General features: G+C 43.8%; 1 protein-coding gene across 3 annotated transcripts; it reads right to left on the reverse strand.

Annotated features, from left to right (window-relative positions):
- Window positions 1-243: 243 nt before the first annotated feature.
- Window positions 244-27,599, reverse strand: PHRF1 (PHD and ring finger domains 1). Of its 3 annotated transcripts, none has more exons than XM_038137167.1 (19): window positions 27,392-27,599; window positions 26,268-26,446; window positions 21,376-21,589; window positions 20,925-21,047; window positions 19,197-19,429; window positions 18,147-18,230; window positions 17,043-17,164; window positions 15,326-15,420; window positions 14,605-14,777; window positions 13,010-13,139; window positions 12,561-12,700; window positions 11,540-11,727; window positions 10,631-10,750; window positions 8,731-8,885; window positions 5,096-7,873; window positions 4,244-4,395; window positions 3,513-3,773; window positions 2,306-2,434; window positions 244-1,203 (listed from the first exon to the last, which is right to left on the reverse strand). In XM_038137167.1, the coding sequence occupies exons 1-19, from the start codon at window positions 27,582-27,584 to the stop codon at window positions 1,069-1,071; spliced, it is 5,604 nt and encodes a 1,867-aa protein (XP_037993095.1). In that variant the 5' UTR covers window positions 27,585-27,599; the 3' UTR covers window positions 244-1,068. The 3 variants fall into 3 exon arrangements, with proteins under 3 accessions (XP_037993095.1, XP_037993096.1, XP_037993097.1); XM_038137168.1 differs by having other exon boundaries at window positions 245-1,203; window positions 4,319-4,395; XM_038137169.1 differs by lacking the exon at window positions 26,268-26,446 and having other exon boundaries at window positions 246-1,203; window positions 27,392-27,520.
- Between the last annotated feature and the right edge of the window lie 156 nt (window positions 27,600-27,755).

Consider the following 27,755-nt stretch of genomic DNA (forward strand, 5'->3'; position numbering starts at 1 on the left):
GCAGGACCTGCAGGCAAGGAGTTCTGCTAAAGCCATCAAGATGAAGTCAGAACGTGTGCTGGACTCCTTTGATTCTTGATAGGAATCTGCAGCTCTCCTGCAGAGGAGGAGAGACAATTACCAATCCAGCTGCAATCCTCTTCCACAAACACAGTATTCCTTAAGCAAGAGCCACGCATGCAGGTGCACACGGAACAGCCAGGCCAAGAGGCAGATGCAAGACAAACAAATGACACCTGCTACAGGACAAAAACCATTCAAAATAACTTTATAAACTCTGTCACATTTCTGCTTTGTACATCAGTTCAACCTTATCCTTCGGGCTTGTTATGGAAAATTGACAATGCTTGCTTTTTGTTTCGCTTTTCCTGAAAGGCAGACACAAAACCAGCCATCAGTGCATTATTTACACAAGTGCAACACAATCTCCCACCCCAAAATTAATTTTTTTCACTAACAAGGTACTTCCAACAGAATGTAAATAAACACCACAGCTTGAGCAGTGTTTCTGAAGTCAGTTTATAAAGGTTAGCTCATTTCTGCAATCCCCAAATGCCAGAGCGAGTAAAGCTTCGCTCACCATCCAACGGGCTAAAAATACAACATTTCAAGTATTAAATCAGAAATTTCTAAAGACAATCCATATTTCCATAAATAAACACAAGGGAAACAGTATACAGCTCTCAATATACTGTATGAAAAGTGGTGTCCAGTTTCAAACTTTAGCAAGACAAGTGCACGGCCCAAAAATGTGATCAAAGTAACCCTGAAAACTGCAGCAATCCGGGAGTTTCCAAACATGAATCTCTTCTGTGTTTCCCCTCGAATTACTCTGCTGGTCTGAGGCATTTGATTGTTATTTAGTTCTACAGCTGTAGGTAATCCAAAAAAATCCTAAATTCATTCCCATATGGAAACAATTCAAGAGAAGGTTCCATAGATAAAGTCTATCATCATCTTGTTTCTCTGGACTCTGCTTACACTGGGATGCAACTGCAGGTCTGTTATTCCCATAGTGTCCACAGCTAGGGCAAGTTCAGTCCGAGTCATGCTGGCTGTGGCTTGCTCTCAGTTTTCCACTTCACGTGTGTCTTCACCATCAGTTTTCTTATGTTTCCTCATATGTTTGTATTTTTCCACATATGCCTTCACCAGGTTAGCCACCTTCATAGGGTTGATCTCTCCACTTTTGCTGTGGCAGATCTGCAGAGGATCAGAAAGAGCACTCGGTCAATGACAGCAGCTCAGGCAGGTGGCAGAGAGGCCCTAAGCTGCCCAGGGGAGCCAATGCCTGCACAGACCCCCAAGGCTCATAGCAGGGCACAGAAAACAGAAAACAAAGACAAGAGCAGTATGTCCTTCAAGCATTCCAGGAACGGCCCATAGCTTATCTACAGAGCACCAACTGAAGGCAGAGGCATCTCAAAGCAAAGATACAGGCTTTTCCACCCATCCATCCAGTTTTACACAACACGTGGTAACCAAGGAAGTGTTGATATCCCAGTTTTGGGATGTTTCTGAGGAAGCAATGCTCAGATTGAAAGAATGTCAGTTTTGAGAAGACATTTTGAGACAGGGAAGAAAGAACAGACCCTACAAGTTTTTATCTCTCTTCAGAGAGGAGTTAGAATGACTTCAGTAGCGATGGGCACTGCTCAGCTCTCTCTCAAACGTATGGGTCACACAGAAGATGTGAAATTGCAGCCACTACCTTGGGGATTTTTATTTATGATGGGATTTCTCAGTGATAGCAAGAATGCAGAGCAGGGAGAAATTATAGTTCTCTGAGGTATCAATTAACTGCCTTGACCACCGACTGCATCTTTTGTAGCTATGATCTACTCAGCACTAAGATTTGAGACAAAAGTTAGTATCAGCAAAATTGCAAGATCCTCTTCCAAGGTTCAGGGACACCACACATGCTCAAGGACCTAATGCACAAAGTATTTTCTCACTTTATCAGAAACAGCTAGAATTCTGGCTGAAGGTCCTAGTGAGGGGGGTCTGACCATTCTCACCCAGGGCAGATACCATGGAACATTTCAGCTCATGCAACTGAAGCTTAGCAATGTTCTTGTCCACTGAAAGCACGAACTCATAAAAGGAACAGACTGACAGCTCTCATCAATGGCACCGAAGAGTCTGGCTTAAAGCAACTACTGCAGAGTATGAGTCAGGGTCCAAAGATCTGCTAGCCCAGTTATGGCATGTAACTGCTGAGATGGCAAGGGCAATCTAAAGTACTGCCACTTATGTAATGACCTGCCCAGCTCCTCCTCTCCACCTCCTTTCACTGGGCCCTCACCTTTTGCACTGCTTTCCGAAGGATGCTCTTGTACTCCTCCTTTGTAATCTCCCTCTTCTGGTAAAAGGGTTTGATGGCAAGTTTCACTTCTTCCACAGCCCTTTCTTGCATGTGAAGCTTCTTCATGTACTGCACAGGAAAGAGAACTTCATTACCTTGTGCTGTCTTGGGAATGGTTTCTGAATCTGCTTTTCTTAGAAACGCTCAAACAATGAAAATTCTCATTTCACAATTTCAACAACCCAAGTGATCACCTCAAAGTGATTTCCTTTACTGTCAATTACTGTCTTGAAACAAATACCAGTTCGTGCTATGAGGAGCCCTTGCCGTATATAACATTTATTCTGTATCTTAAAGAATGTGTTTCAAGCAAGTGACTACATGTGGGCTTCCTGATTTTGGTCTCCTCACTTCCTTCCAACAGCTCTAAATTAAACATACATCCAACAAAAGGCATCCGATTCTAAAAGCAGCAAACCACAACTGTGAATATAAGGCTTCAGATAGCTCTAAAGACAATGTGAAAACTGCAGAGTTGTCTATGAAGTAATGATTACAGGTGCCACCAAAACAAGTTTATAAAAACTTGCTTGTAATTGAAGGCTCAGAGTGAAATGTATCTTACTATTTGGTTTTATGGTATGAAGCAAAATAACAGGCTAAGTTGTTTTCATTCTTGTGTTAGCATCCACTGTGCCTAGAGCAGATGGTCTGTGCAGCAAACCTAAAACTCAGCAGCAAGGGACTTACACTGAAAGATCTCCAAAGTGTTTTACTATCTTTGCATTTTCAGTGCTGATAAGGAACAAAATACAGTCCTACCTCTTTATAGGACTGTTATGAGAACGGACATTAATTTCAAAGCTGGAGGGGAAACGAGAAAACCAGATGTTTAGAGAAACTTGGAAATTATGGTTTCTGGAAAGCCCCTTCCAAATATTCATGTAAGAAAGTTTCAGAACTTTAAGAATGTATTTCAGATGTTTTAATCCCTCTCTGTCCTATTGTGATGAACCAACAGAAAGCAGAACCCTTAAATGAAATAAATCCCAAATGAATTCAAAGAGAGGATTGCCTGCTGCTCCTCGGTTAGCACAGTCAGTCACCAAAACCAGCAGGGCTGGGAAAATACAGTACAGAAAGTTAAAAAAACTCCCAAATGAAAAAGTTCAAATAAACAGCTCCTTAATTTTATGCATTCACTCACTTCCTCGTTTTTTGTTTTATCCACTGGAGGTTTGGGTGCTTTGATCTTTTCCTCCGCACTTCCAACAGAAGCAGCTTGGATTCCTGGCTCAGATGCTGTAGCCAGGCTGCCTGGCTCTGGGGTGAGGCTCTGTCCTGCCACGCAGCCCAGAGCTGGAAGACTGCCCTGCATGATGAACTGAACCGTGGGCTGGCTCACCGGGGCGTAGGGGGGCAGGCTGGAGGGCAGGGCTGGCGCCAGAGGGATGTTCTGACAGTACACCTGTGAAACAGACACCGCTCCCTAAACGCCTGTGCTGGCAAGACACAACATCAGAGCAGGATCTGCAGAGCACCTTTATCACCACGAGCTACCACCAGCCCCAACCCCCTTTAACTGGTGGACAGCACAGCCTGATGGCTCAGAGCAAGGCTACCAAGCCAACATTTACAGCCTGATCACAGTCAGGAAGAAGCTCACAGTTTCTCAGGCAGCACCATCCTTCTGCAAGCTACTGCTGAAAGCAGAAGCTGCAGGTACAGAGCAGAATTAAAAGATGATACGTTTCTTCAACCGTAAGGAGCACCTGAGAGATTAAATGATAGGAGGGGATTGCTGAGGTGCAGAGGCTACATGAAATGTACCACACGCAGAGGAAGGCAAACTGCCATGAAAGGAAGGTGTTGCACAACGAGGGCACAGATGAGATGGGATGCCTTCCATGACACTTGGGTGCCGGAATAGGAACCAACCTGAGAGGAATCTAGATCAGGAAACATAGGCTCGGGAATCATATAATTGGTTGGAGGAGGCTCATTTAACTGCACCTGATTTAACGTTTGGTTCAAGTCCTCTGCTTTCCAGGCCCCTTCTTTTGCTCGCTGCAGTTTGTAAAATGGCATCCCTAGGTATCCCAAGGGAAGGAAAAGAAAACATCTTAAGAACAAAATAATTGGTCAAAGATTCAAACCCAATTCTATTTTAATAATTAAAATAAAAGCATCTAACAACAAAACTAGCAATAAAAGGATTTTTTTAGCATTGGTATTTTAAAGCTTCTGATAATAGAGAACTTCTCATCCCCTTGAGCAATTGCTTTCTACTGGGTTTATCTGTTGAGAGTAACCAACAAGAACAACACAGGCAACTCTGTCAACACAAATAGCACAGGTTCCCAAGCCAAACTGTTTCTGGCAGCTTTGGTTTAGCAGCATTCACAGGAGTGAGCTACAGAGACCTGTCATACTCCTTGGTTTTGAGAAACACTTATAAAGTCTGAAGGCAAAGCAAGCATTCTAGTTAAGTGCAGAAAGGGTGGGGCATGGGCTGCCAGCTCAGAGATGGGGTTGTTGCACGCGCTTCACGAGCAAACAAGCTGCCACTGGCTGAGCTGTGCTGACAGCACGTCCTCTCCAATTCATTAACACAACTCACCTCGTGATTTCAACCAGTGCAAAATGCCAGCTTTCAGGATTGCAAACCACAGCATCATCCCAGCTCAGATGACAGAGCTCTTACACTACAACTACGTTTGGCCAGGCACCAAAACACTAAGCCTTATACAGCCTGTTTCAACTGCTGTTTGTTTTCCAAAAGAAACTTACTTGGAGCTTTTCCAGCAGACAACGTGCCACCTTCCTCCTCTTGAAGATTCCAGGTAACTCTTTTCACTGGTGCTTTTGATTTCAAGGCAGGACCCTGAGGTACCACTTCCAGTTCAGGCTTAGTGAAATTACTTGTATTTTCATTTGAGACAAGGCACTCCTCCTTAACCTCCCTCACACAATCTGCAACTTTGCCTTTGGATGAGCTTTGAATTGGTGCAGCCTCAGCTGGAACATGCATGATAACTTCCTTCTTTGGGGGTTGTTCCATCAGAGATGGACATAATGCAGTATTTTCTATTTTAACTGTAATCTCCAGGTTTGTATTGCTACAGCTACCGAGCACTGCTGCATCAGTACTATTCATTAAGTCTGTTTCAGCAAAAGAATCCACATCACCAACTGGGACAGAAATGTTTGTGATATCTGGAGCAGGGAATGCAGTTTCACTGCTCACCTCCTGACAGACGGGCTCTACCTTTATAGTTTCTTGGACCTCTCTCAGCTGAACTGGGGTCTCCGTCTGTATTTCCTCGAGTTTGACGTTTGGTTGGATGGTTATGGAAAGCCCTTCTAGTACTAGCTCCTCTTTCGGCTCTTGTTTCAGAGAATGGGGTTGCTCCAGACACCTGCTCACATTTTCAGCTGGAAGCTTTTGATCCTTTTCTGGTGCAGAAGGAAGCAAGGTCTCTTTAGATCTGTGTTTCCTTTCTCTGGAACGTGATCGGGATCTCACTCTTTTTTCCTTTGATTTGCTGCTTTTTTGCTCCCAAGATCGAGATGCAGACCGAGACCGAGATCTCCACTTTCTCCTCTCCCGAGATCTGGATCTCGATCTCTTTCTGTCCCTTGACTTCAAACTACTTTCTTTATCATACCTCTCATAGCTTTTGTCCCTCCTGTGCTTCCGCCTTTTAGTCCTCTCAGTGCTGTTTGACCGGGAGCGGTCCCTCCGCCTTGATCTCGAGCGAGACCGTCTTTTCTTTTTCCTATTTTCATAAAAATCAGAAGTACTTCCAGGACTACCTGAACGCGACCTCGATTTCCTTCTGTCCCTAGACCAAGAAGTTTTTGCCTTTTTATCCTTGGTTTTATCCTTTGTTTTCTTTTTTTTTGATCGTTCGTGACTGCTAGAACGGTCAGTAGAAGACCTCCTGCTCTTGGATTTTAACGTGTGTGTTTTGCTGTGCTCTTCCCCACCTGACCAAGAGGTAGATCTGGAGCTTCGGTCCCTTGAGTGTGCCCTATCTCTTGACTCTGAACGTGATCTCTTATGCTCTTTGACAAGTGCTTTTTTCCTTTTCATTTTCTTCTTGCTTCGGGAGCTGGAGTTTGAGCAGGATCTAGAACGTGATCGCCTTTCTGCTTGTTCTACCTTTTGGACTTTCTGCTGCTCATCACTCTTTGAGGGACTATCTGGCTCTATTTTCACATTAATACTAGGTCTAATCAATTCCTCAGCATTAAAGAACACATTAGGTCCTTCTCTGCTTTCCTCCTTTAAACACTTTGTATTAGAAATTTCCTTAACAGCAGATGAAGTGCAAGGACTGCTTAGGACATCTTCCTCATCCACATTGTCTCGTTCTTCTGTATCAGAGATCTGTTCTACAATCCTGCTTGCTACTGTCACGTCATCACGAGACTCTGTGTTACTAGATGGCACGTCAGAGTCAGTCCCAGATCCAAATACATTTTCTACCCTGTAAGGGGTGAAACGACGGACAGTTTGAAATGTTTGAACTTTGGGATTTTCAATGGAAATAGTCCTGGTGATATTAGTCAGTGTGATCCCTGAGCCAAGCCTTTCAGGACTGCTGTTTGCTGAACTCGAGTCGGATCCTGTTGGCTCAAAGGGATCATAGATTTCACTTTTAACCTGCTTTTTCTTTACTGAGAAAAGTGAAGGACTCTCCTTCTGCTGCACTTCATCGTCCACAGGGCGGAACGTATTACAAAATCCTGGGTTAGACAGCCTGCTGGGATGTCCTGTGTTCCCAGGAATATTGATTTTGAAACTCTCAAAAGAGCCCAGGCCTTTGCCCCTCGAAGTGCCCAGCAGCGACGAACCGCTAGAGCCGCCGGGATGGGTGGAGAAAGACACCCCACTTGGACGTGTCTGTTGCTGTGCTTCCTTGGAAGTTGACTTCTGACTTTCCACCCTGCTACCCTTTCCTGGCTGATTAGTGCTGTCCTTGCCAGTCAGCTGGGTTATACAGGAGCTGGGGATATTACAGCTTTGGCTTACTGCAGGTTCTGGCTCCACCTGCTTGCTGCTGGTTTCTTTTTTAATCTTTGGTATCCTGGGAAGCTCAAAGATGTCAATTCTCTGGGAAGGTGGTTTTACTGGCTGCCTCACACTTACAGCTTTTGAGCCAGAATTCAAGTTACAGATCTGGGGCTTTGAAGATGAATCAGTGGGTACAAAGTTTTTAGATTTTCCATTAAATCTGGGTACTTCATCTAACTTTGAGCCTTGCCTGCTCAAAGTTGCCATATTCTGAGTCTGGACAGACCTGGGTGTCATTGAATATTCTGATTTTACAGTTGCCTTTTCTGGTGCAGTCTGTGCAGGGCTTGCTGCAGACTCGCTCCTGCTCAGCGAGGGCGGAGACGATGAGAACAAGGCTCTGGAGCGAGCACCCAGTCCCGAGGAAACGGAAGGTCTGGTCATGGAGCTGCTTGCTGTGGTCCCTGAGAGCATTGTACTTGGGTGGGTGTTTTGCCCTGAACCATCCTCCACTCTCGAGTCACTGGCTGATTTTCTGTGAAATGGAGCTATGGCACACAAACAGACAATTGAGCTTTTCAGGACACATCCAGACATTTTCTGCCAATGTTAACAGAAGTACTGAGCTAATTATTTAAAGTTCCACTGTGGTTTGCAGACATGCCACACAGTAATAAGGAAGTCCAACAGTTCTTTTGGTCAGATACTCACAGTTCAGTGCCAGACACCAGATCTTTGAGGCAAACACTAACGTTTAGGAAAGAAATTATTCTGTTCCGTAGGTATCACCTGATTAGTGCTCATTATCCCATAGTTGCTGATTGACAGAAATGACTATAACAGAGGATGTTAGAGGTACTTATTTTAAGAATAAAGCTCTAAGCTTCAATTTGAACAGATTCTTCTCTAGTAATGCCATGCCAAGGGAAGACACAGCTGGAGATGATAGCACATATTTAGAACTCTACTTTTGCAAAGAAATTTTTTGCTAAGGTCCTTCATCCTGCTCTTCAAACTGAAGTACAGATCACAGGCATGGCAGCAGTGCATGACACATGCCAGAAAAACTGGGTCCTAAGATAACTCTGGTCTATCCAGTCCTACATTTTTTTATAACAAAGCAAAGCATGAAATCACTGTGCAGCTCTTTTGAAAGAAGAAAACCATGCATTAAAAATAAAATCCTCCAGTATCATCTCAGGCTCATTTAAACATAGACAAGCAGCACTATTTCAGAACATCCATCATATAAAACAGATTACTGTTGGCAGCTACTGAATCTGCCCTATATATTCCACAGCTCAGTAAGAATATCCCTAAGCTTAAAGCTATGCAGCCTGTAGGATCAGGGCAGATGTGGATGAAACAAAGAGGCAAATAGCACTATGATGTGCCAAGTCCTTACCTTCCTTCTTTGCTGTCAGTGAACCATCTCTGTTGATGACCACATCTGAACTGCTCATCATGAGAAGGCTCTGTCCAGACAGGATACTTCCCAACAAATCAGGCACAGGAGCAGCTTCTGCTTCTTGATCAGGACTCAAGGCAGGCACACTGCTTCTGCATGTTTCAGAGGGGTTACATTTCCTTTACTCTTACAGCACTTGTTCTATACACACACACATTACATTAAAAAGAAACCAAAGTCAAGGGCATAAACAGAGATCAGCCAGGGAAGGTGCTCACTGTGTTGTACATCAGGACTAACTTTCCAGTGCATTTATAATGCATTTTTGGAGGACAAATCACTGATTACCACTTCAGATATTTCTATCCTGGCTGCCTCTCGTGCCCCCACTAAAATCACAAACATAAATGTATTACTCAGGCCTACACTTGGAACTAAAAAAAATGACAGAGCTTGAACCAGTGTTTAACTACAAGGTGTCACTGGTAGGGACAGCTAAGAGCATGGCATAGAGAAATTACACTGAAAACCAACTGCAATGCTCCCACACATGGGACAGCACAAACACTCTCCTTTATGCTTTGCTCAATCTTATGAAGATTGTTTAAGTTCTCAGTTCTTGAAATATGGACTGATAAGGTGTTTCTGGTGTTGATAAGGTGTTTCTGGTGTTGGACGTTCCAGTTTTTCTCTCTTTGCTTTTGTGTTGATGAAATCTGGGGGGCTGTTTTGTTTGAGTTTGCTAGAAAACAAACTTCCAAAGGGACCCAGCTCCTTGAGGGAGCTAGATTTCATTTCTGTATGACAACAAAGCAAACTTAATATTAACATAATGTACACCCAACACCTGTAATAACATACAACAGAGAGAAAAAATGGGAATGCTAAAGGAATCAGCTGCTGAGGCCAGCTGCTGACCAGGAAATTCAGTGTAGCCCAGACCAGCAGAGCCTTTAGAAGAGCTGAGTATCAGCTGAAGAGTTCTATCTCCTAATAAAAATGCTACTCAAATAACTCTGAGGACATGGAAAGCTTCTTGAAAGGCTCCTTTCAGGATTGAAATGGGAAAGGTAGACAAATAATCCAAGTTATCATAGAAATAGACTACCTTAATCCTGAGAAACCAACCTCCTCCATAAATGAGATGCATTAGAGGACAGCTATGTAACCCTTTCACACCTTTAACCACTTAAGCTGAGCTCCCTTAATTTCTCTTCAGCTCCCTCAGCCTTGCAGTTTCCTGTGACTCTATTGCTACCTGCTTCAGTGACTTTCCTCATCCCTTTTCTTCTCATAATGCTCCCAATTCCCTGTGTCCTACCCCTCAGTCCTGAAAATTCACTGTGGCTGCCAGCGGGGGGCAGCCAGGGCTCCCTGGCCTCGGCAGGCTGGCAACACACAGCAAAGCGACTGTAAACTGCAGGATCAAAGCAAGCTGCTCCTCAGTTTTCTGAGCTCCAACAAACAACAGCACAACTGGGTGAGGTGGGTACAGCCCTCACCCCCTCAGGACGTGCAACTGGATTCCCCAGGCCTCTTGAAGAAGCAAGTGGTTTTTTTAAAGGTTAATGACACTGGAATTTAAAGCACACTAATGGGTAATAAATAGTCACAAAACAAAGTAAGAAGAGTCAGATTAGGGTGGAAATAGCAATTTTAAATTTCAACAGAAATGTTAAAAGCATAATGAAAGAGTGTACGTGTTCAACATACAAAGAATTCTTGCACAAATTGATGTGGTTATTTATCTATACTTGTGCAGGCATGCATGTACACACACACATGCACTTTTTAGAAGATAGGGTAAGAAAAGGGGTAACAAAGAGGATCACTAGGTATATTCTTCTGTTAGGGTCATTAGGCAACTAAGAATAATAAAACAGCAATGGACTTTTACCTGGGAAGTCCCACAGAAATGGGTCTAGCTACAGGACGGTGAGACCTCAGTGCTGACTGGGAGAGAATTCTCCTTTTGGCACTCACTGGAGAATCTGGATTTGCTGGAACCTCTTCATTACTGTGATAAAACATGAACCCTGAAATTGTCTGAAATGTTTTTCACATCAAAGAGATGATACTGCTATGACAGATACAGTTAGAAAACACTCTATGTTTTATTATGATATATTAAAAATATTTGTGCAATATACTTATTTTCTGCTCTGCCTAAATAGAACAGCTTGATTCAAACAGCAGAGACTCAAGTGTATATTTTCATATGTAAAATGTTAAATGGACAATTTTCTTTTATGAAAGGATAAAAAAAGAAGTATTCAGTGGAAAACTAAATTTCACCAACATTAATTTCAGATGCCACCTCCCCAAAAAATCAAAGTTTATGAGTGACATGAACTATGGCATAGTAAGTTTTTTCCTGAATTTGAAGTGTCTGGAAAAGTGAAGATAAGAGAAGGGGAAACATGGAAGATTTCAGAGGTCCATTTAATTTTGTGTTTACTGTATACCAAATATGTCAACTGTCTTCACTTAAAGTAAAAAAGCAATGGATTAGGACCAGACTCCTTCAGATTCTAACTGTTCAATAACCCCATAGATCCTACTGAAAGTTTTCAGGAGGCTGAAATTATTTCAGAAAAACACTTTAGAGGAGGCTGATTCCTTACAAGTTTAGCAAGTCAGCTGAGAAGGAAAGAAAGAACAGGCAGGCCATTATGTGTTACCATGGGCTGTGTACCCAAAGCTGCCTTCAGATCTGAGACTCACACTCTGCATGGAGCTGTATCCACAAACAACCCAACAGCTGTTAAATTACCAGGCCCCTGATCACAATCCAGAGATCTCTCACCTTTCGTAAGGATCCAACTCATATGGATCTCCAAACACAGAGAGAGAAGCTGCACCAATATCTGCTCTCATCAGCCCAAGGGAGGGCTCTGTTGGTTTGTACATGGAGGGAAGTGAGGCCCCACGCACAGGTTTACTGAGACCAAGGGTTCTTGCAATACGGGAGCGAGTAGTAACCTCATTTTTTCCCTGCACAGACAAAGAGATTGGGTTATTTTTAAGTTAAGGCAGGTAAATTTGTGTTTAAAGCCCAAATTCTTCACTTAAGCTGTGTACAGTCATCAGGGTACTACCATCAGCAGTACAAGTGGTGTGCATTTATTGTCTATGTTTGTTTAAAAGCATTTATGGAACTTGTAACTATGGCCTGTATGTCACTTCAAACAGAGACTGCACGTATCAGATATAAGTGACCAGATAAACTAAGCTTCTAAAAATCTTTAATAATGCCAATTCAAAATTGTTGGTCCCTTATTAAATGCTGAAGTTCTGGCTCTAAGATGTAGACTCTAGTTAAAGCAGCTGACAGAAAGAATCAAGCTGGTGCAGAGTATTCTGCAGAGTAATTTACAAGAGAACACTACCCACAACTGAAAGGGATTTTGAGAGCTCTTACAGCTGATAAGCTGGGTTTACAACAACACAGCCACAAACACCCACAGCCTATTACAAAGAACAGGTGCTGGCAATTTTAACTGAGCCTGCATCAGTACCAAGTAAACACTACAGCTGAATGGCAAGGCAGGACACAAAGCCTGCAGGACATGCTTTACAATCTGATCCCTACAGTCCAGGTGACAGCGTATGTCAGCACAGCCAGCAAGCCTGTCTGGAAGCTGCAATTCACTTCCACATACAGCCTCTTTCTGGAGTACCCTGGACACATCCTGCACAGACTCCCACCAGAAAGAAAGGTGCCTGCTACGACTGAAAGGTGGCATTTCTTCCAGCTGAATCCCATGTCATAGTGCTTTTACCGAGGGCTGAAAACGGCAGACACTGACTGGCAGAAACTCACTCACATGTGATCTTACTCTCGTCTTTTTCCCCCTTCTCTTCTTTGTCAGGCGCTTGCGTCTCTTCAGCTGCGCCCCTGAACTCTTCTTCCCAGCAGCAGATTTCTTCTGAGTTCTTTTTTTGCCTCCTACTTTCTTCCGCCTTCCTGAAGGGACAAAAACCAATCATTTGGCTAGGTGCTGGCACTGTATTTTACACTGCACTCCCCTTCTTGTGCTCCCATGACACACAGAGCAGCTCAAAGAGACATACAGCATGCCACCAACAGCACAGCAGAAAAAGTGACATCCTTAGGATTCAGTTAAAAACAACCTTCATGACACTTCTAGGCAGAGGGGGTAGAGGGAAAGAAGAAAATGCAAGTGGGATACCTCCCCAGCTGTGCAGGTGTGGCAGCACACAGCTGATGCATTTTGTAGGATTCGGGCTCCCCTGAGGTGCCTGATGTCCTTACCAGTTTTCCTCTTCTGCCTGGTAGGAGCGCGTGGTGCCAGAGGACGCTGGTAGACGGCTGTGTTCAGGCCTGCCACCACTGCCTCAATTGTCTCATCCAGAAGAGAGGACATCAGGTACCCTGGCACGTGCTGTGGGGAGGATTAGAAGTTACACCATACAGGTACCTAAAGCTCAGCAACATCTACTTATAAAAGCAGTTGATAAAAAATGGATTTGAGATTCAAATGAGGAAGCCCCTCACATCACCAGGCTGCCAGTTAAGCAGTTACGTCACTTTTTAAATTTATTGACTGGCATATTAAGGACCTTGTGGTTCAGCCTCCTTCAGAGTTACATGCATGCTCCCAGCTCCTCACTGTGCTTGGAGGACAACTTACACTCCCCCAAACAGTGCAATTATGCTCCAGTCAACTCAAGGTATGAGCCAAAATAAGATGCACTTTTGTTCAGAGACAAAGGCAATAAATAAAAGTGCCTTTCTAGGTATAGTTTGTAAAAATCCCTGCACATTGAGAAGTGGAACTAGGAACAGCTCTTGAACGGGAAGTGCTGGGTTCCCAGGACTACACTACCATGGAATAGTAAAGTCCCCAGGCACCACACCTCTCACCCACAGGAGATGACTCCAGACTACTTCTAAAACAACAAAGAAAGAAAGAAGAATAACAACAGTTACCTTGCAGAGTCTTTCACTTCAAACAACATTTTTCTCTCTTTATTTTGTTCAACATATAGCCCTGACTACTCAGCTGTAATTGCTTAACAACAATGAATCTAATAATTAATCTTCTTCATTTCTTCTATTTTATTAACTCTTCTAAAGTTAAAATTGAAACATCTGGGTATGGAGACGGTGGGGGTTGGCAGTCAAATAAGATCATCTCCATTATGGAGGACATAATGAATTCAACAACTGCTAAAGCCTTCTGGGAAGTCCTTAAATCAAGGGAAAATGTGATAAAAACTTAAGGTGAGCTGGATCTTAGTTCATGGCAGCTATCTCAAACTATACAGAGACCCTGTGTATTTGGGATACTCTCCTGCATAGATTCTCTAGTACTGTTAATGTGTTTGAACTCATGTGGCCACATTATTGAGGATACTAATATCTGGTTTTTTCCTCTTCTAACAAGAGACTGATTTTCACAAACACAGAAACCTTAAAAATACAAAATTTTTCTCTTCAATTGGGCTGCAGGCAGTCAACATGTTCCACTGCTATGGGCAAGGAGGTAGGAGGACAAAAGAAAATAAACAACTGTCAAATAAACATGCCAAAAAACCAGAAGTGGTGCACAAACTTTGTATTAATAGCCACTAGGAATAAAAATAAAATTTTGCTCACACCAGAGGGTGATAAAAATGCAGGTTAAGAGAGGAAGCTGCTGCAGCATTTCAAAATAGAGCATCTTGGTCATGTGCTGTACTCCATTCGCACATGTTGTACGTCTCAGATTAAAAGGGCTCCACAACTACTAACCACTGTGCTATGGACAGTCAACACAGACAGCAGAGCTACTGGAATGGGGGCTTATTTGAGTAACCCTTGCCCAGGGTTCCTGCAGAGGCTCCCTCGGCAGTGCCCGTGGATACCCGGATCTGCTGCGCGGTCGTTATGCGGTTCCTGTTCACCGTGGCGCGGACGCGCTCGCTCTGCCGAGTCCTGGCTATGGCCCGGGTGCGGACGTGAGGGCGCAGCCTGCTGGTGGTGGGGACAACATCGGCCATGAGGGCAGCCACCTCCTCCTCACTGACATGATCTGCATCTTGAATGACAACAGCCTGAGGTTACTTGTCTTTCTACAGGTGAAATAATTTTAAGAATTTCAGACAAAAAAAAAATCAGCGTTCTCTTTCTTAAACCAATCACCTCTGTAGGCAGCCATTACCCCCTGGAAAGGAAATGAGCACAGACACCACTGCTTCACACTGTTACCACAGTATAACACTTTTCTAGGTAACAGAAATTGCTGCTACTTTTGCAACCTGAGGTCAGGACAGTAATAAATTCTTTCCAGTGTAACCCAGTGCAGTCACACTAAGGTGCTGGGATTGCCTTGGAAAGGTTAAAGGATGCTTACAAGAAGCAGCTCCACAGGTTGTAACTGCAGATGAAAATCTTCATAAACAAGATCCTCTCACCAGTCAAAAGTTCAAGTCTAATCTTAAGGTTCAAGAGAGACTGCTTATCAAAACAATTATTTGAAACAGATAAAGCCAGGAGGTTAAACATGTCTTCAAAACACCACATGATTCACATTCTCTAACTTGGGAGAAAAATATTTACTCCAACTGGCTGCCAGGAAACCCTTACCTGCACCATTGGCACCCATGGGGGCGCAGGCGGGGCAGAACCATTCATCTACTGGGACTTCACTCAGAGGAGGATTAAGGCATTCCATGTGATACCTTGAGGGGAAAAAAAAAAAAAAAAAAGAAAATCAGACAATATGCTCCTTACCAAGAGAAGACAGCATTTTACCTCTCTCCAGTGCTACACAAGGCAGACTCATTTTCTTAAGCCTGAAACTATGGTTTATGCATCCACTTCTACCAACCTGCAGAGAAACGATGCTACCTGATAGCTATACAAGGGTCTTCAGCTCCAGATGGTATTTTCATCACTTTAGGCTAAAAAAAATCTCAGAAAACTGAGCATTTTCCCCTCACCATTTGAACCCAAACTGCAAGAAATGTGCAGAGCCAAAACTGATGGTGGCAAGAGAAGTACAGAGGTGCTGGGGAGAGGCAACCAGGAAACAACATCAGCTTCCTGATGAACCAACACAGTATTAACATTATGAGCATTTGAAGCAACTATTCTACATTTTTCTAGAGTTAATCTCAGCCATGGAGAGCTAGTAAAGACTGCAAGTTCTTTTATCAGGAAGTGCTTCTGGAAGTGCTAACTCTAGAGATCAAGCATATATAAAGAACTTACTTTAAGAAAAGGAAACAAAAATTAAACACCTGTATCAAACTAGAAATAATATATTTAAAAATGATAGTATCTTAGGGAGATCACAAAGTAAAATCTGAAGCAACACCCTGTGTTGAGACAGGCTTATGGAAATTCAGAAAGAACTTAAATATGAAACTTCAGATAAGATCTATGAAACACTGTTTTGGCTTAATATTTTAAACTCAGTGTTCTGATGATACTCTTAACCATCTTTAGTGCTCCTGATTTTGTCTTTTTCCCAGAAGATGAATCAGTGTAAATGTGTGTATGGACAGTGTATCAGTGTTTCTGGACACAGAACACAAAGGAAAAACTAGACTTACCAGTTGTCTAGTTAGCTTGCTAGAAGTAATTTTTGAAAAGTTATTTTACATACTCATTGCTAGCATCTCTCTTTGTTCAATGGGTAACTTCTGACATCTTCAAACTGACAATGCTGGAAGACTGAGTAAGCAGCCCAAGGGCTTCAAATTCTAGCAGAAAACTGGAGGGCCAAAGTTGTGTTTAAGTATGTTCACGACTCTACTTAAACATTCCTTTCATTAATCAAGGAGAGGGCAGAAACAGAAGTAAGCAAGAGTAAGAGAATCAGTTAAGAGCTGTGGCTGTAAAGAAAATCCTCAACATTTCACAAAACTGTGGATCTTAAGCACTTCTCCTGCACAGCACTACTGCCCAGTCACTTGGTACAAGTCATGCATCCTCTCCTCAAGGAGACATAAAGGCTGTATCTACCCTTCACACACCCAGATGCTGCATGGATAAGCACAAACACCTTCATCATCTGAAGGTGTGGTCATCTGTTTTGGTGCCCTGCAGCCCTGATGTGTGCAGGACTCTCCACACATACACTGCTAAATGAGCAGGAAAGGATTCACCACATCATGGGGATGGATGTCTGCACTAGAACACTCGGATACATGACTGGCCACATGGTGAGCCTGAAGAGAGCAGCAAGGGGTAGCCTGCATACCAGACAGTGCCTGTGGACCAAGCTCTGGCCACGTGCAATCATGCAGGTGTTCCACGTGCAATCATGCAGGTGCAATCATGCAGGTGTTCCTCTTACCCTGCGTCACAGCCATCACAGAGCAGCAGGCGATCCTCGCGGTCACTTCTGCCACACACCTCACAGAAGGTTGGATCATCCTCTCCATCAGTGCCCTGAGTTTTCGTGTTCTCAACAGGAATCTAAATAAAACAGGGATTCACCGTTTATGCAGAACATGGCACTTTTTAAAACCCATTGCCATGCTAATGTAGTACCTGCAGCAAAATCTACAAGTGAAGGAACCAAAATGGCTGTTACACACCTGAACCTTCACTCAGTTCTTTCAGCACACCTAGGGCACGATCAAATGCCTGACAACATCTACTTAACTGGTCTACTGTCAGGCACAAATGACTGTAGAAAAGTGCATTATAAGAATAGGCAAAACAAAAATCCACAAGTAAGATCAAAAGTAGTCAAACAAACAAAAAGATGCCAAAAACGAGACTAAAGAAGAGAGCAAACTTTGATGCCTCCCGTATTACTTCCACATTAACTCTCACTTCATTGTTAAAATGCAAACAATAATAAACCATCAGTTTATGAAAACAAAGCATCAAACCCGTAAATGTCCCCTGGAAACCAACACCTTTCTGATATCAATTAAGAGCAATGACAATTCTTTAATGTTCTTTTGTGAGCAACTATTGGGACATTTAACCAGTGCCTTTCAGGGCTCTCCTACTGCCTTGTGCCTCTCTCCCCTTACAAACCCAACTGCTACACAGCATTGCTGGCAGCAGGACATAAGGAAGAGATCGTGGATAGTCTAGATTATTCCTATTCATCCTATAACAGCACTTGAAGAATGCAGGGCACTTTCCACATGCAGACAGCGTTATTCATGAAGAACAGTTTTCAGTCAAATGTCCATTATACAAAACGGGCAGTTACAAAAAACACCCTTTTTCTGCCACCACCAATGATGCCACAACACAGTATTGCAGGAAGTAAGGTTAAGGAAGCAGAAAAGTGTCACAGCTCCTTAAAAGGCAAATTCAAAACAAGGAAAAAATAATTCATTCAGATAGCAAGTATTACATAAACACCCTAGAAGTGTAAACTTTTGAATAACAATGTTGTGCCAAATGGCCTGGTTGTTTGCTACGGTCAAAGGCTTACCTTTTTTAAGATTTTACCACCAAAACGTGCCCGAATGTTAATGTAATTAAAGAGGATTCGATCCACTGGACAGGAGTTTGCATTCTAGGAAAAAAAATTCCCAATACAGTTAATAAGTACATCACTTTGTTCCAATTTTTAAAAGTAATCTTAAATTATTAATGTAATAAGCATTAAATTAATGTAGCAGTCATTTTAACAGCTATTGATCTTGACATTTTAAGTACTTAAAACTGACTTATCTGGTTTACAAACAACATCTTCTATTAAACATGCATTTTTAGAGAAGCATTTATTTTACTGAAGCAATTTAATTATTATTCAATTGCCAAAGCAACATCAAAGTTCTTCCAAACATTGCCTTGAAACAGTGCTCATGTTTTAAGGCATTTACTTTCCTTTGACAAATGAGCAACTAGAAATGGTTTAAAAAGATATTCAGTAAGAGTGATTTATTTGCTTTTCAAAAAATTTAATCACCACTGCTACTGCTGCATGGACTGTAAGTTTTGTTGTAATTCTCACCCTAGATTATGACTAAGGCAACTAGACAGGTGGCAAGGAACTCTGACTGAAAACTGAATTCACAGCAAGCTCCTGACTGTCAGTATTCTTTTATATCTTTACTATGCTTAAATGTTCAGGGTTGCAAGAGATCCCAATCCAATGGTCACAATACAGAATTCAAGAAAATATAAAGACAGATATACAGAGAAATACGTGTACATATATATATATCCAAGCATAGAGAAAAATTAGTATCTCAACTTGAAAAAATAAAAGAACTGTAGATGCCAACAAACACTTGCTTGTGACCTTACAGCTTGCAGAGAACAGAACAAATAAGGATGGGTACAAGAAAAACAGATTCAAACTTCAAACACGAATCCTGCCAAACAGAGCAGTAACCCAAGTCTGTTTAAAAAAGCTTAAGAAAGCAAATACCAATATTACAGTGTTTTGTTCTCATTACAGCACAACAGCATGATCACAGGGGATAGAGCAGAGCACACCAGAAGGCCACAGGACATCACTGACAAAACAGCTCACCTTGGACCACTCCACGATGCAGTCCAAGCAGAAGTAATGGGAGCAGCTCTCAGGAGTCCCAACAGCCTGATCCCTAAATGTGTTGAGGCAAATGGGGCAGTTTTCACCATCCTCATCAGAGGAGATGCTCACTCCATTCAAGTGCGGCTCTGATTTCAAGGCATCAGTCATTCCTTCCATAGTGGCCTCACTTTCTTCCTCCTCTTCTCCCTCCTCCTCATCATCTTCGCAATCTTAAGAAGTGAGAGATAAAAAGCAGCTTGTGTGTGCTGCAGCGCTTCAGCAATGGGGGCAGAGGGGGTGGGCAGGACAGGGTTCCAGTTCACAGAAAATTCCAAGTAAGCTTATTTTATGAGGCTGCAGGGATTAACCACAGTCTCCCCAGTTTAAGGCAAGAATTTTTGCAGTTTTCTTGCTTCCTAAATCCCTTCACTAAAAATCAATGGATCACTCTGGTGAAAAATAAAGCCTGATAATGTAAGTAGTCTTGCAAGAGATTAAAAGCAGACACCAGAAAAGCAAAAGATTATCTAAACAAGACAGTTAAGATATGCCAGGCTACCACTGAACAATGAAGTTAAAAAGTTAAGAAATAAAGTTAAAATAATGTTACCATGTACCCAACTTCTGTTTTTTTAAGAGACATTCCAGAGGAAAAGCAGCAGCAACACACTCTACTGCAGAACAGCAAATGAAAGATTTCACCAGTAAAATATGATTTTGTGAGCCAAGGGATCTAAGTGCCTTAGAGATCGCTTAAAGAAGCTTGATTTTGAGTAAAATTAAACACCCAGCACACAGTGTTGAAAGGTATTTTTATTTTTAGTACAAAAGACAAAGATGTGCTAGTCTTTCCCTAAAACCTGAGAATTAAGCTGGTATTTTCAAGAAGCAACAAAAAGTACCTAAAACCCTACTCACTTTGAGGGAGGACTGAGGATGGTTGTTGTTAGGCTGCCTTTTTTTGTTTTTTAATGAGAATGGGACCCTTGTCTTTTCTACTGAACTCTCCTGTCTGGACACAAGAGACAATACTCTGAATGATGGATTAATAAAGCTTTTTGGCACCTGGCATCAATTTTTTAGTCTGTGTTTGAATCAGTCTAACTAGTAACTTGGAAAACTGTGCTCTTGCCTTCTCAACAAGCTTTAGATCTGATAAAATCTATTTTTGTCTCTCCAAATATCAATTTGAGCATAGCAGCTTCAGAAGTACATGTATCTCCAGAGTATGTTTTCAGTAAAATTAACAAATTCAAATAATATTCAAACTCCTTTTTCAAATAAAAATTAGTCATGTCATCTTCCATCCTCCCTAGGTATTACAGCAATAATAATTTAATTCCAGAATTCCCCATCACAGCATTCACTTTAGAGCCCCATGCCAAAGCAAACTAACAGACATGCTTTTCCTAAGTGAAAAAATAGCATGAGCCATTGCTGCAACTTTGACTTTTTTTTCTCCTCATGCTGGGGCAGAGTTCACTCCTGCTGACTACAATTCCACCACTTTGGATAGCAGACAGTCTTCAAACATGCAAATGCTTTAAAAGCTTAGAAATTGGGCACTATTACTTGTTTGCTTATTACTGTAGGATTTTGGCACTGGCCTGACAGAACAGCATGTGTGGATTTACATTTCATTGTTAGTTTCTGGAGGAACAGCTTTCATCTTGCTCTTCCTCAGTTATTAAAAAATGCTTGTTCAGGCACATGAACAGACCTTACCTTCTGTTTCTTCATCTTCACTTTCTTCCTTGTCCTCCCCACCTCCCTCTTCCTCAGTGTCATTATCTTCCTCTTCGCTACCAGTATCGTCTTCTGAATCCCAGCTATTTCCACCATTGCTTTCTTAAGAAGAGAACAGAAGAGAAGAGTAGAGGAAATACTTATTCGATGCAGATGGACAGGCAGAACAGCTCCTCATCAGGCCATTATGGATGAAGTGAACTCCCAAATTTCCCCAGTGGTATCAGAGCTGCCCATCTGGAGAAACTCCAGGGAAGCATGCCAGCGGTCAGATACACACACGAGCAATGAAGCGAAGCAAAACAAAAAAACTGTCAGGGAAAAGGTGACAAACGGCCACAAATACATCGTTACCAGCCTTCTGAGGGTAAATCAATGGGTTCTGCAACCTCGAAGCAGAAAGGCGCACATGCAGAGAGGCCGCAGTTACCTGTTTCGCTGAGGAGCACCAGACACTGCCTCTTGCCCTTTCCCAGAGCAGCGTTCCTGTTGATCAGCTCATCCTGGCTGTCATCGTCCATGGCGGGACATGGGAGTCCCCGCAGGGCGGCGGAGGCAGGGATGGGTGCAGCAGCTGCAGCGGCAGGCCGGCACAGGCAGGGCAGGCAGCTCGCCGGCACAGAGCGTCCCACGCATCCAGAGACCTGAGTGCGACAAGGGACAGGGCTCTCCTACCACTGAGCGGCCCCCCCTCCATTCAGAGGGGGCTACAGGAAAGCAGCTATTGCTCCACGAGGTTTCACAGCCCTGCTGAGCTGGATGAAAGCAGCTGCTTGTGAAAATCAGCGCAGGTGAGAGATTCAGCTTTATCTTGGGCTCCTGGATGACGGCAAAAGGTATAACCAGAACTCCCCACTGAAAATAGCAATAGAAAACCTACAAACACTAAAACCATCCCACGGACCAGCAATTCCCTGCAAAACTGAAGGGACCAGAGGCCCTTTGAACAAAGCCTAACAGGATGACAATATGTTTTTTTAATCAAAATACTCCATCTTACCCAACTGAAAAGAAGAATAAAGATTACGTAGCTTAGGTCCTTTATTAAAAAAAAAAAAAGGGCCTTTGTACAGCTCTGTCAAGAAACAGAGAAGTTGAAGACCCCACAAACATTACTCCATGGAAAAGATAAGACCTGATTTAGTGCATATTAATGCAATCACATTAATTGCTGTGCATCAGCACAGACTGGCAGTAAAACTTGACAGATACTGGGAGATGTTGCATGATCCAAATTCATAATGACAATTAAATCAGAGCTTTTAACACATAATGCTACAAAGCATTAAGGCAGACAGACCTCTGGCAAGCTTCTATAAGCAAGTAATGAAAATATATAATTAACAGACACTTAAAGCTAGGTGTCATATCTCAATATGAAAAAGAAAAGAATTCTTTTATAAGAGTGGTAAAGAAGTTTCAATCAGGTGCTCTTCTCCCACTCTGCCTGCTCCCCATTACATATTTTGCATATTAAGAGATTTTTTGGAACAAAAAATGTTTTATTCAAGTGCTCTTAATCTGTACTTTTGCACACTCCCTCTTTAAGCCACACAGCACAGCTTTGCACCAGAAAGCCTTAAAAATGTAGATTCTACTAAATTAGACCAAACTACAAATGGAGAATTGAGTGCTCAGTGAAAAAAACCCAACGAACTCAACAGAAAGAAGACTGAGTTTCAACACAATTAAGTTCCTGTAAAGATTTCTCCTAACTTCAGTAATAGTCTTGCCTAAAGACAGGTTTACATTTTTAGCTAAATTTGTGGCCGTTAACAGGAGTGTTTAAAAAACTGTTTAAAAACAATTTGTGTTGGCTGAAAATACACAGACTCATCAAAAGCCAGTCACTCCATGATGCAACTGAAAAAATACAAAGAAACACCTGGATTTTTTCAAGTTTCAGCAGTGTGTGTGTATGAATTATTCAAACTGAAACTCAGTTATATAATATCCTCCCAAAAGCTCAGTTAGCTACAGCAATGCAAAACTTGTGGTGACGTGACAGGCAGGACACAAAAAGGGAAGGACTGGCAACACCGGTCCCCAGCAGGGCAGTGGCAGGCACGTGTTCCATCTGTGTATTTGGATGCTGTGCAGAACCCGGGCTACTTCCCCATGGGCACCTTGTGGGACCAGAGCGGGTTCCTGCTGACCTGGCACTGCCACACCCAGCCAGCCACGGCACTCCCGAGCCACTGAGGATGATGGAGGGCAACCACAGCCACGGCAAGTAAAACACACGGATAAGCCTCTACTTCACCATGGCCATTACCTTGGTTTCTCTGCTCTCCAGTCTTCCTTAGAGCAAAGCAATAAGCACAGGGCAGAAAAGATCGCTGTTTCAAAAAGTGATTCCTATGAGCCACAGTTCTGACCGACATACACCTAGTTACATTTCCAAACAGCATGCATTTCTTCACTGTACTGGAATAAAACCACTACCCCTGGTATTTTTGCCTTGCTACCCCATAGAAAGCTATCCTTTAGGCACAGAGGAGAACAAATCAGCACTTGTGACTTGACAATCTAAACTGACATATTTATGCTGCAAACGCAAGCCCGTACTTTGCTCAGAGGCAAAACTCTGAGTTCAAGAAAATCTGGTATTGCAGCAAACAATCAAGTCTTCAAATCCCGTCAGTAAAAAAAAGTCTGTTTTGTGGCTAGCTGGAAACTGACAAGGAGAAACCAAGCGATGAAGAGATGAAGTGGATTTGAGATTTCTAAGCACATCACAAATATTACTTTACAAACAACCTTTTCCAAACTGGGCAGCTGCTCTTAAGAAAAAAAGAAGGAAACCGTGGCTGACTATACACCTATATACAAGAGGTTCCTTCTATTTTTTAAGAACAATAAGCAGCATTTCCCAGTTGTTGGCTTCTTTTACGGGAGACATTTCAAACAAATTGCCACTGTGAAACACAAACACATTCATGACACACTTCAGAGAGTTCACCTACCTGCACAAAAGCCCCGTTTTCTCCAGGACTTACCACATCAGAATTTTTCTAAGCCCCCTGAGCCAGAACTAGCAAATACAAAATAGATGGAAAGCATTTTTTTTATTATGTTAACCAAGAAGCTTGGTTAAGGAGGGGATGGCAGTCATTCCTCCAAGGCAAACCTTAACTCTGCACTTCTGTAACACAAAAGGCCAGACTGCTAAAAAGCAACCAGTTATCCCTGAAGGCCGTTTGACTCAGACAACTACAGCTGCTTTTAGTTTGGGGGCGTGAAGGATGTGCTCTTGTGGCACCCAATCCCTCGCTGCTAGGTCACTTGGAAAATCTCATGGTGTATGGTACTCTCCATACAGCACTTCAGCTGCAAGCAGCTCCATCCTCCCTTCTGCATCCCACTTGGTAAGTCTGCTCAGAGGAATTTAGCATGGAACACAGATGCAGGGTAATCTGGCCAGAGATCCCTTGTCTTGTACTCAATACCACTGATGCTGTCAGCAATCCCCGCTTCAGTTCCTCGGGCAGGCGCCTCACCCACTCGCACAGCGCATCTCTCCAGGGTCTGGGTTACAGCTTGCACACAAGGCTGGCTGAAGGCAGGCACTGTCCTCCTCCTTAACATCCCCTGTTTTCAAACTCTCATTTAGAGTACCCTAAACAAACATTAAACCACAGTACCCTAAACAAACATTAAACCACAGAAGCAACGAGCGCATGGCAGGTGTTCGATCACTTTACTTGCACCAGTGCTCTCTGCTCCCTGAGGTTTCCCTCCCCGAGACTCAGCTGAGCAAGGCCCAGCCAGGTTTGCTCCAGTGCTGCGTCCCTGTGGCAGCACAGGCTCTGCTGCAGGACAGACACTGTAAGCCCAGGCTCTGCTACTAAGACAGATTACATTTTTACACAGAGATGCCTTAAGCCATTTTAATAGTACAGTCAAAGAGCAATTACAAATACCTTCTTCAAGCTGTATTAGCAACAGGGCTTTCTGTTGGCTTCAACAACAGAGAAGATTAAGTACTTCCTCCAGAACAAGTGTTTATCAAACAAGCACTACAGGAAACATTTAGCTTTTTGAACTGAAGTCCTTATGTATTACCACAGATCGGTATTTTAATGTACCTGGAGTGTGTTCCAGCGAGAAGGCGAGCCCAGGTCTCCAGCCACCAAGAGGAGGCACAGCCTGCAAAGGACACGAGCTCCACCTCCCCGACACCAAGCCCTACAGCAGCGAGTGCCTCTCCCAGCCACGGGCACTCTCCCTCCTAGCACCAGCCCATCTCCTCCTCCGCCAACTTCTTAGGTAGTTTCTACATTTTTTAGGAACAGAAGAGCTACTACAGATGGCATTCACTTTCACCTGCCTGAGTAACACTCGGGATTATTCACAGGTGAAGAAAAGTTTCTCACTGAATTTACTCACCGGGTGGTTTTGAATGTTGATCTAATTACACGGGCCACTACTGAGCCATCATGTTCTAAAGACCACTTGTAACTAGATTTAAACCTACTAAATTTTCAAACATATGGGCTTTCAGTTCTCATTAGCACATCTGCTTTATTGGTTTGTTGGGGGGAGGGGTTTTGGTTCTGTTTTTTCTTGTTTTGGTTTTTTTTTGCCCCAATCAACTAAATAATTCAGTTCTCTCCGGAAAAGCAATGTCACACATCAGAAATCATTTAACTTTGTTTCCAATTTCATATGCTACATTCAGTGAAAAGAAAGTAAGAGCTGTCAAAATCGTTGTTGCACCCAGCTGGAAAAAATCTGCTTATGGTGTGACTACTATCTGCCATCACCACATTCCAAAGGTAAATTAAGACAACTTGGCAGGGAAATAATTCAGATTAACAAGACACTCCTACAGCCCTGAGTTGTGCACTGCCAATCTAGCATGCACAGGGAGCTTCAAAAAAGTCCCCTAAATCTAAATTTAGATCCCTGTTTAAATTACAAAAAAAAAAAAAAAATTAACTCTTAAATACCACTAAACTCTTAAATACCACTAGAACTGCTTATGCAAAAATTTAAGTGGAAGTACCTAAGAACCTAATAGGTAAGTCACAGAAAATTAATCCTGAGGTAGGTAAGGAAGTGCTTATCTGCCACCCATCCTAGCCCTGCCCTAAATTTAGTCACCCTGAATTCCAGGATGAAAACTGTCCACCAAAGCTTCCCCAGGAGCTGACACTGCACTCTTTAGGGAGTTTGTAATGCAAACAAAGCAACACACAGGTTTTGCAAAAGCATTTTGAAAGTACAGCATCTTACCCAGAGGAGCAGCTAAGCATTTTGCACCCCTGTATTCAAAGCAGCAGCCAAGCTGCATGGAATTCCCAGCCTCCAAATCCTTACAGCCACTGGCTCTGCTTCCAGCTGTGAAGTAACTACTCTCCAACTCTGCTCATCCTCCTCTTTCTTAACAGGCTTCTTTTCTTGGGAAGAGTCACCCTTACTGGAGTTCCCTTTCAGCATCAGTCTTCCACACCAGTCCCATCTCAAACTACAGCTTCCCCTGCTGTTTATGGGAATGACTGTGGGAAAATAAAATTAAAAAAGAAAAAAGAAACCACAACAAAAACCCAACAAACCCAAACAAACAAGAAAACCCAAACAAAAAGCTCACACACTTTTATATTCTGCGCACAGCCCTACGGAGAAAGACCCACCTACCTACAGGAAAGGAAATAACACAAGAGACACCCCTGAAACACACCAGAACACACTACGTGGGAACAACCTGTAGGAAAAACAGTAAAAGAAACTACAAAAATCCCACCCACCCCACTGTCACCAAACGCGGGGCGGCCAAGGGAAGGCACCAGTGACACAGCTCAGAACCTCTCTGTAAGCACAGGTCCCTCAAGGCAAAGTTAAGACTAGACGTGGCCTTCTGATAAGCTAATACACGATTAAAAAACAAAACAAACAAAAAAAACCCCCTTGTACGCAGCTCCTGGTTTGTAGTTGTCAGGCTGAAGCAGCGGGTAACTTCTCCAGGGCCCGTGTGGGCACGGGAACAGTGGGAACGGGCGGGAAGAGGGAGAAGGGACGGGGGAAAGGGAGAGGCGCGGACACAACACGCCGGAAACATTCGGGGTTTTGTTCAGTGCCCTTGCTATATTTATACACGCACTGGGTACATTTATTTAGGTCTCTGCCGCAGCAAAGGCAGCCGGATGGCTCCCGAGCCGAGGGGCTCCCGAGCCCGCTCGGCCCTTCTGCATCCCGCGGGACGCTCCCATGGGAATCCGGGGAGCACCCGGGGCCAGCCCGGCCCGGGGCTGCCCTCCCGCGGAGGCGTCTCCCGTCGGAGAACAACGCAATAAACACGCTGTCGTCGTCGCTGCTTATAGGAGCGACACTAAAGGAGCGACCGGGGCAGTCCCCCGCCGGGGCGGGGGTCGGCCGCTCCGCCAATTCCCACGGCCCGGTCGCCGCCCCCCCCCGCGCAGGCCCCGCCCGCCGCGGGAACTCACCGAGGAGCAGCCCCGCGCTCACATCCCGGCCCGGAGCCGCCCGGTGCCCGCCGCCGCCGGACCCCGCGGCCCGGAAGCGCTGTGCAAACACTGGCGGGTCACGGCGCGGCAGCGGGCGCCACCACCGCGGCGGGGGGGGGGCGGGCCGAACCATTCGGGTGACGGGGGGAAGGCGGCCGCGGGGATGAACCATTGCGGAGGGGGCGCGCGGGCTGTACCACTGCGGGGCCGCGGGAGGACCGGGGACCTCGGTCCCCGCGGGCAGCGCCGGTGCCGCTCCGGCCGCTCCATGGAAATGGGTTGGCAGGGGTGACCGGCATCCCTCCGCCGGTGTCTCCAGGCTTTGTGGGGGGAAAGCGGCGCG

Source organism: Motacilla alba, chromosome 5 (genome assembly GCF_015832195.1).
Source record: "Motacilla alba alba isolate MOTALB_02 chromosome 5, Motacilla_alba_V1.0_pri, whole genome shotgun sequence".
NCBI classification, from domain to species: domain Eukaryota; kingdom Metazoa; phylum Chordata; class Aves; order Passeriformes; family Motacillidae; genus Motacilla; species Motacilla alba.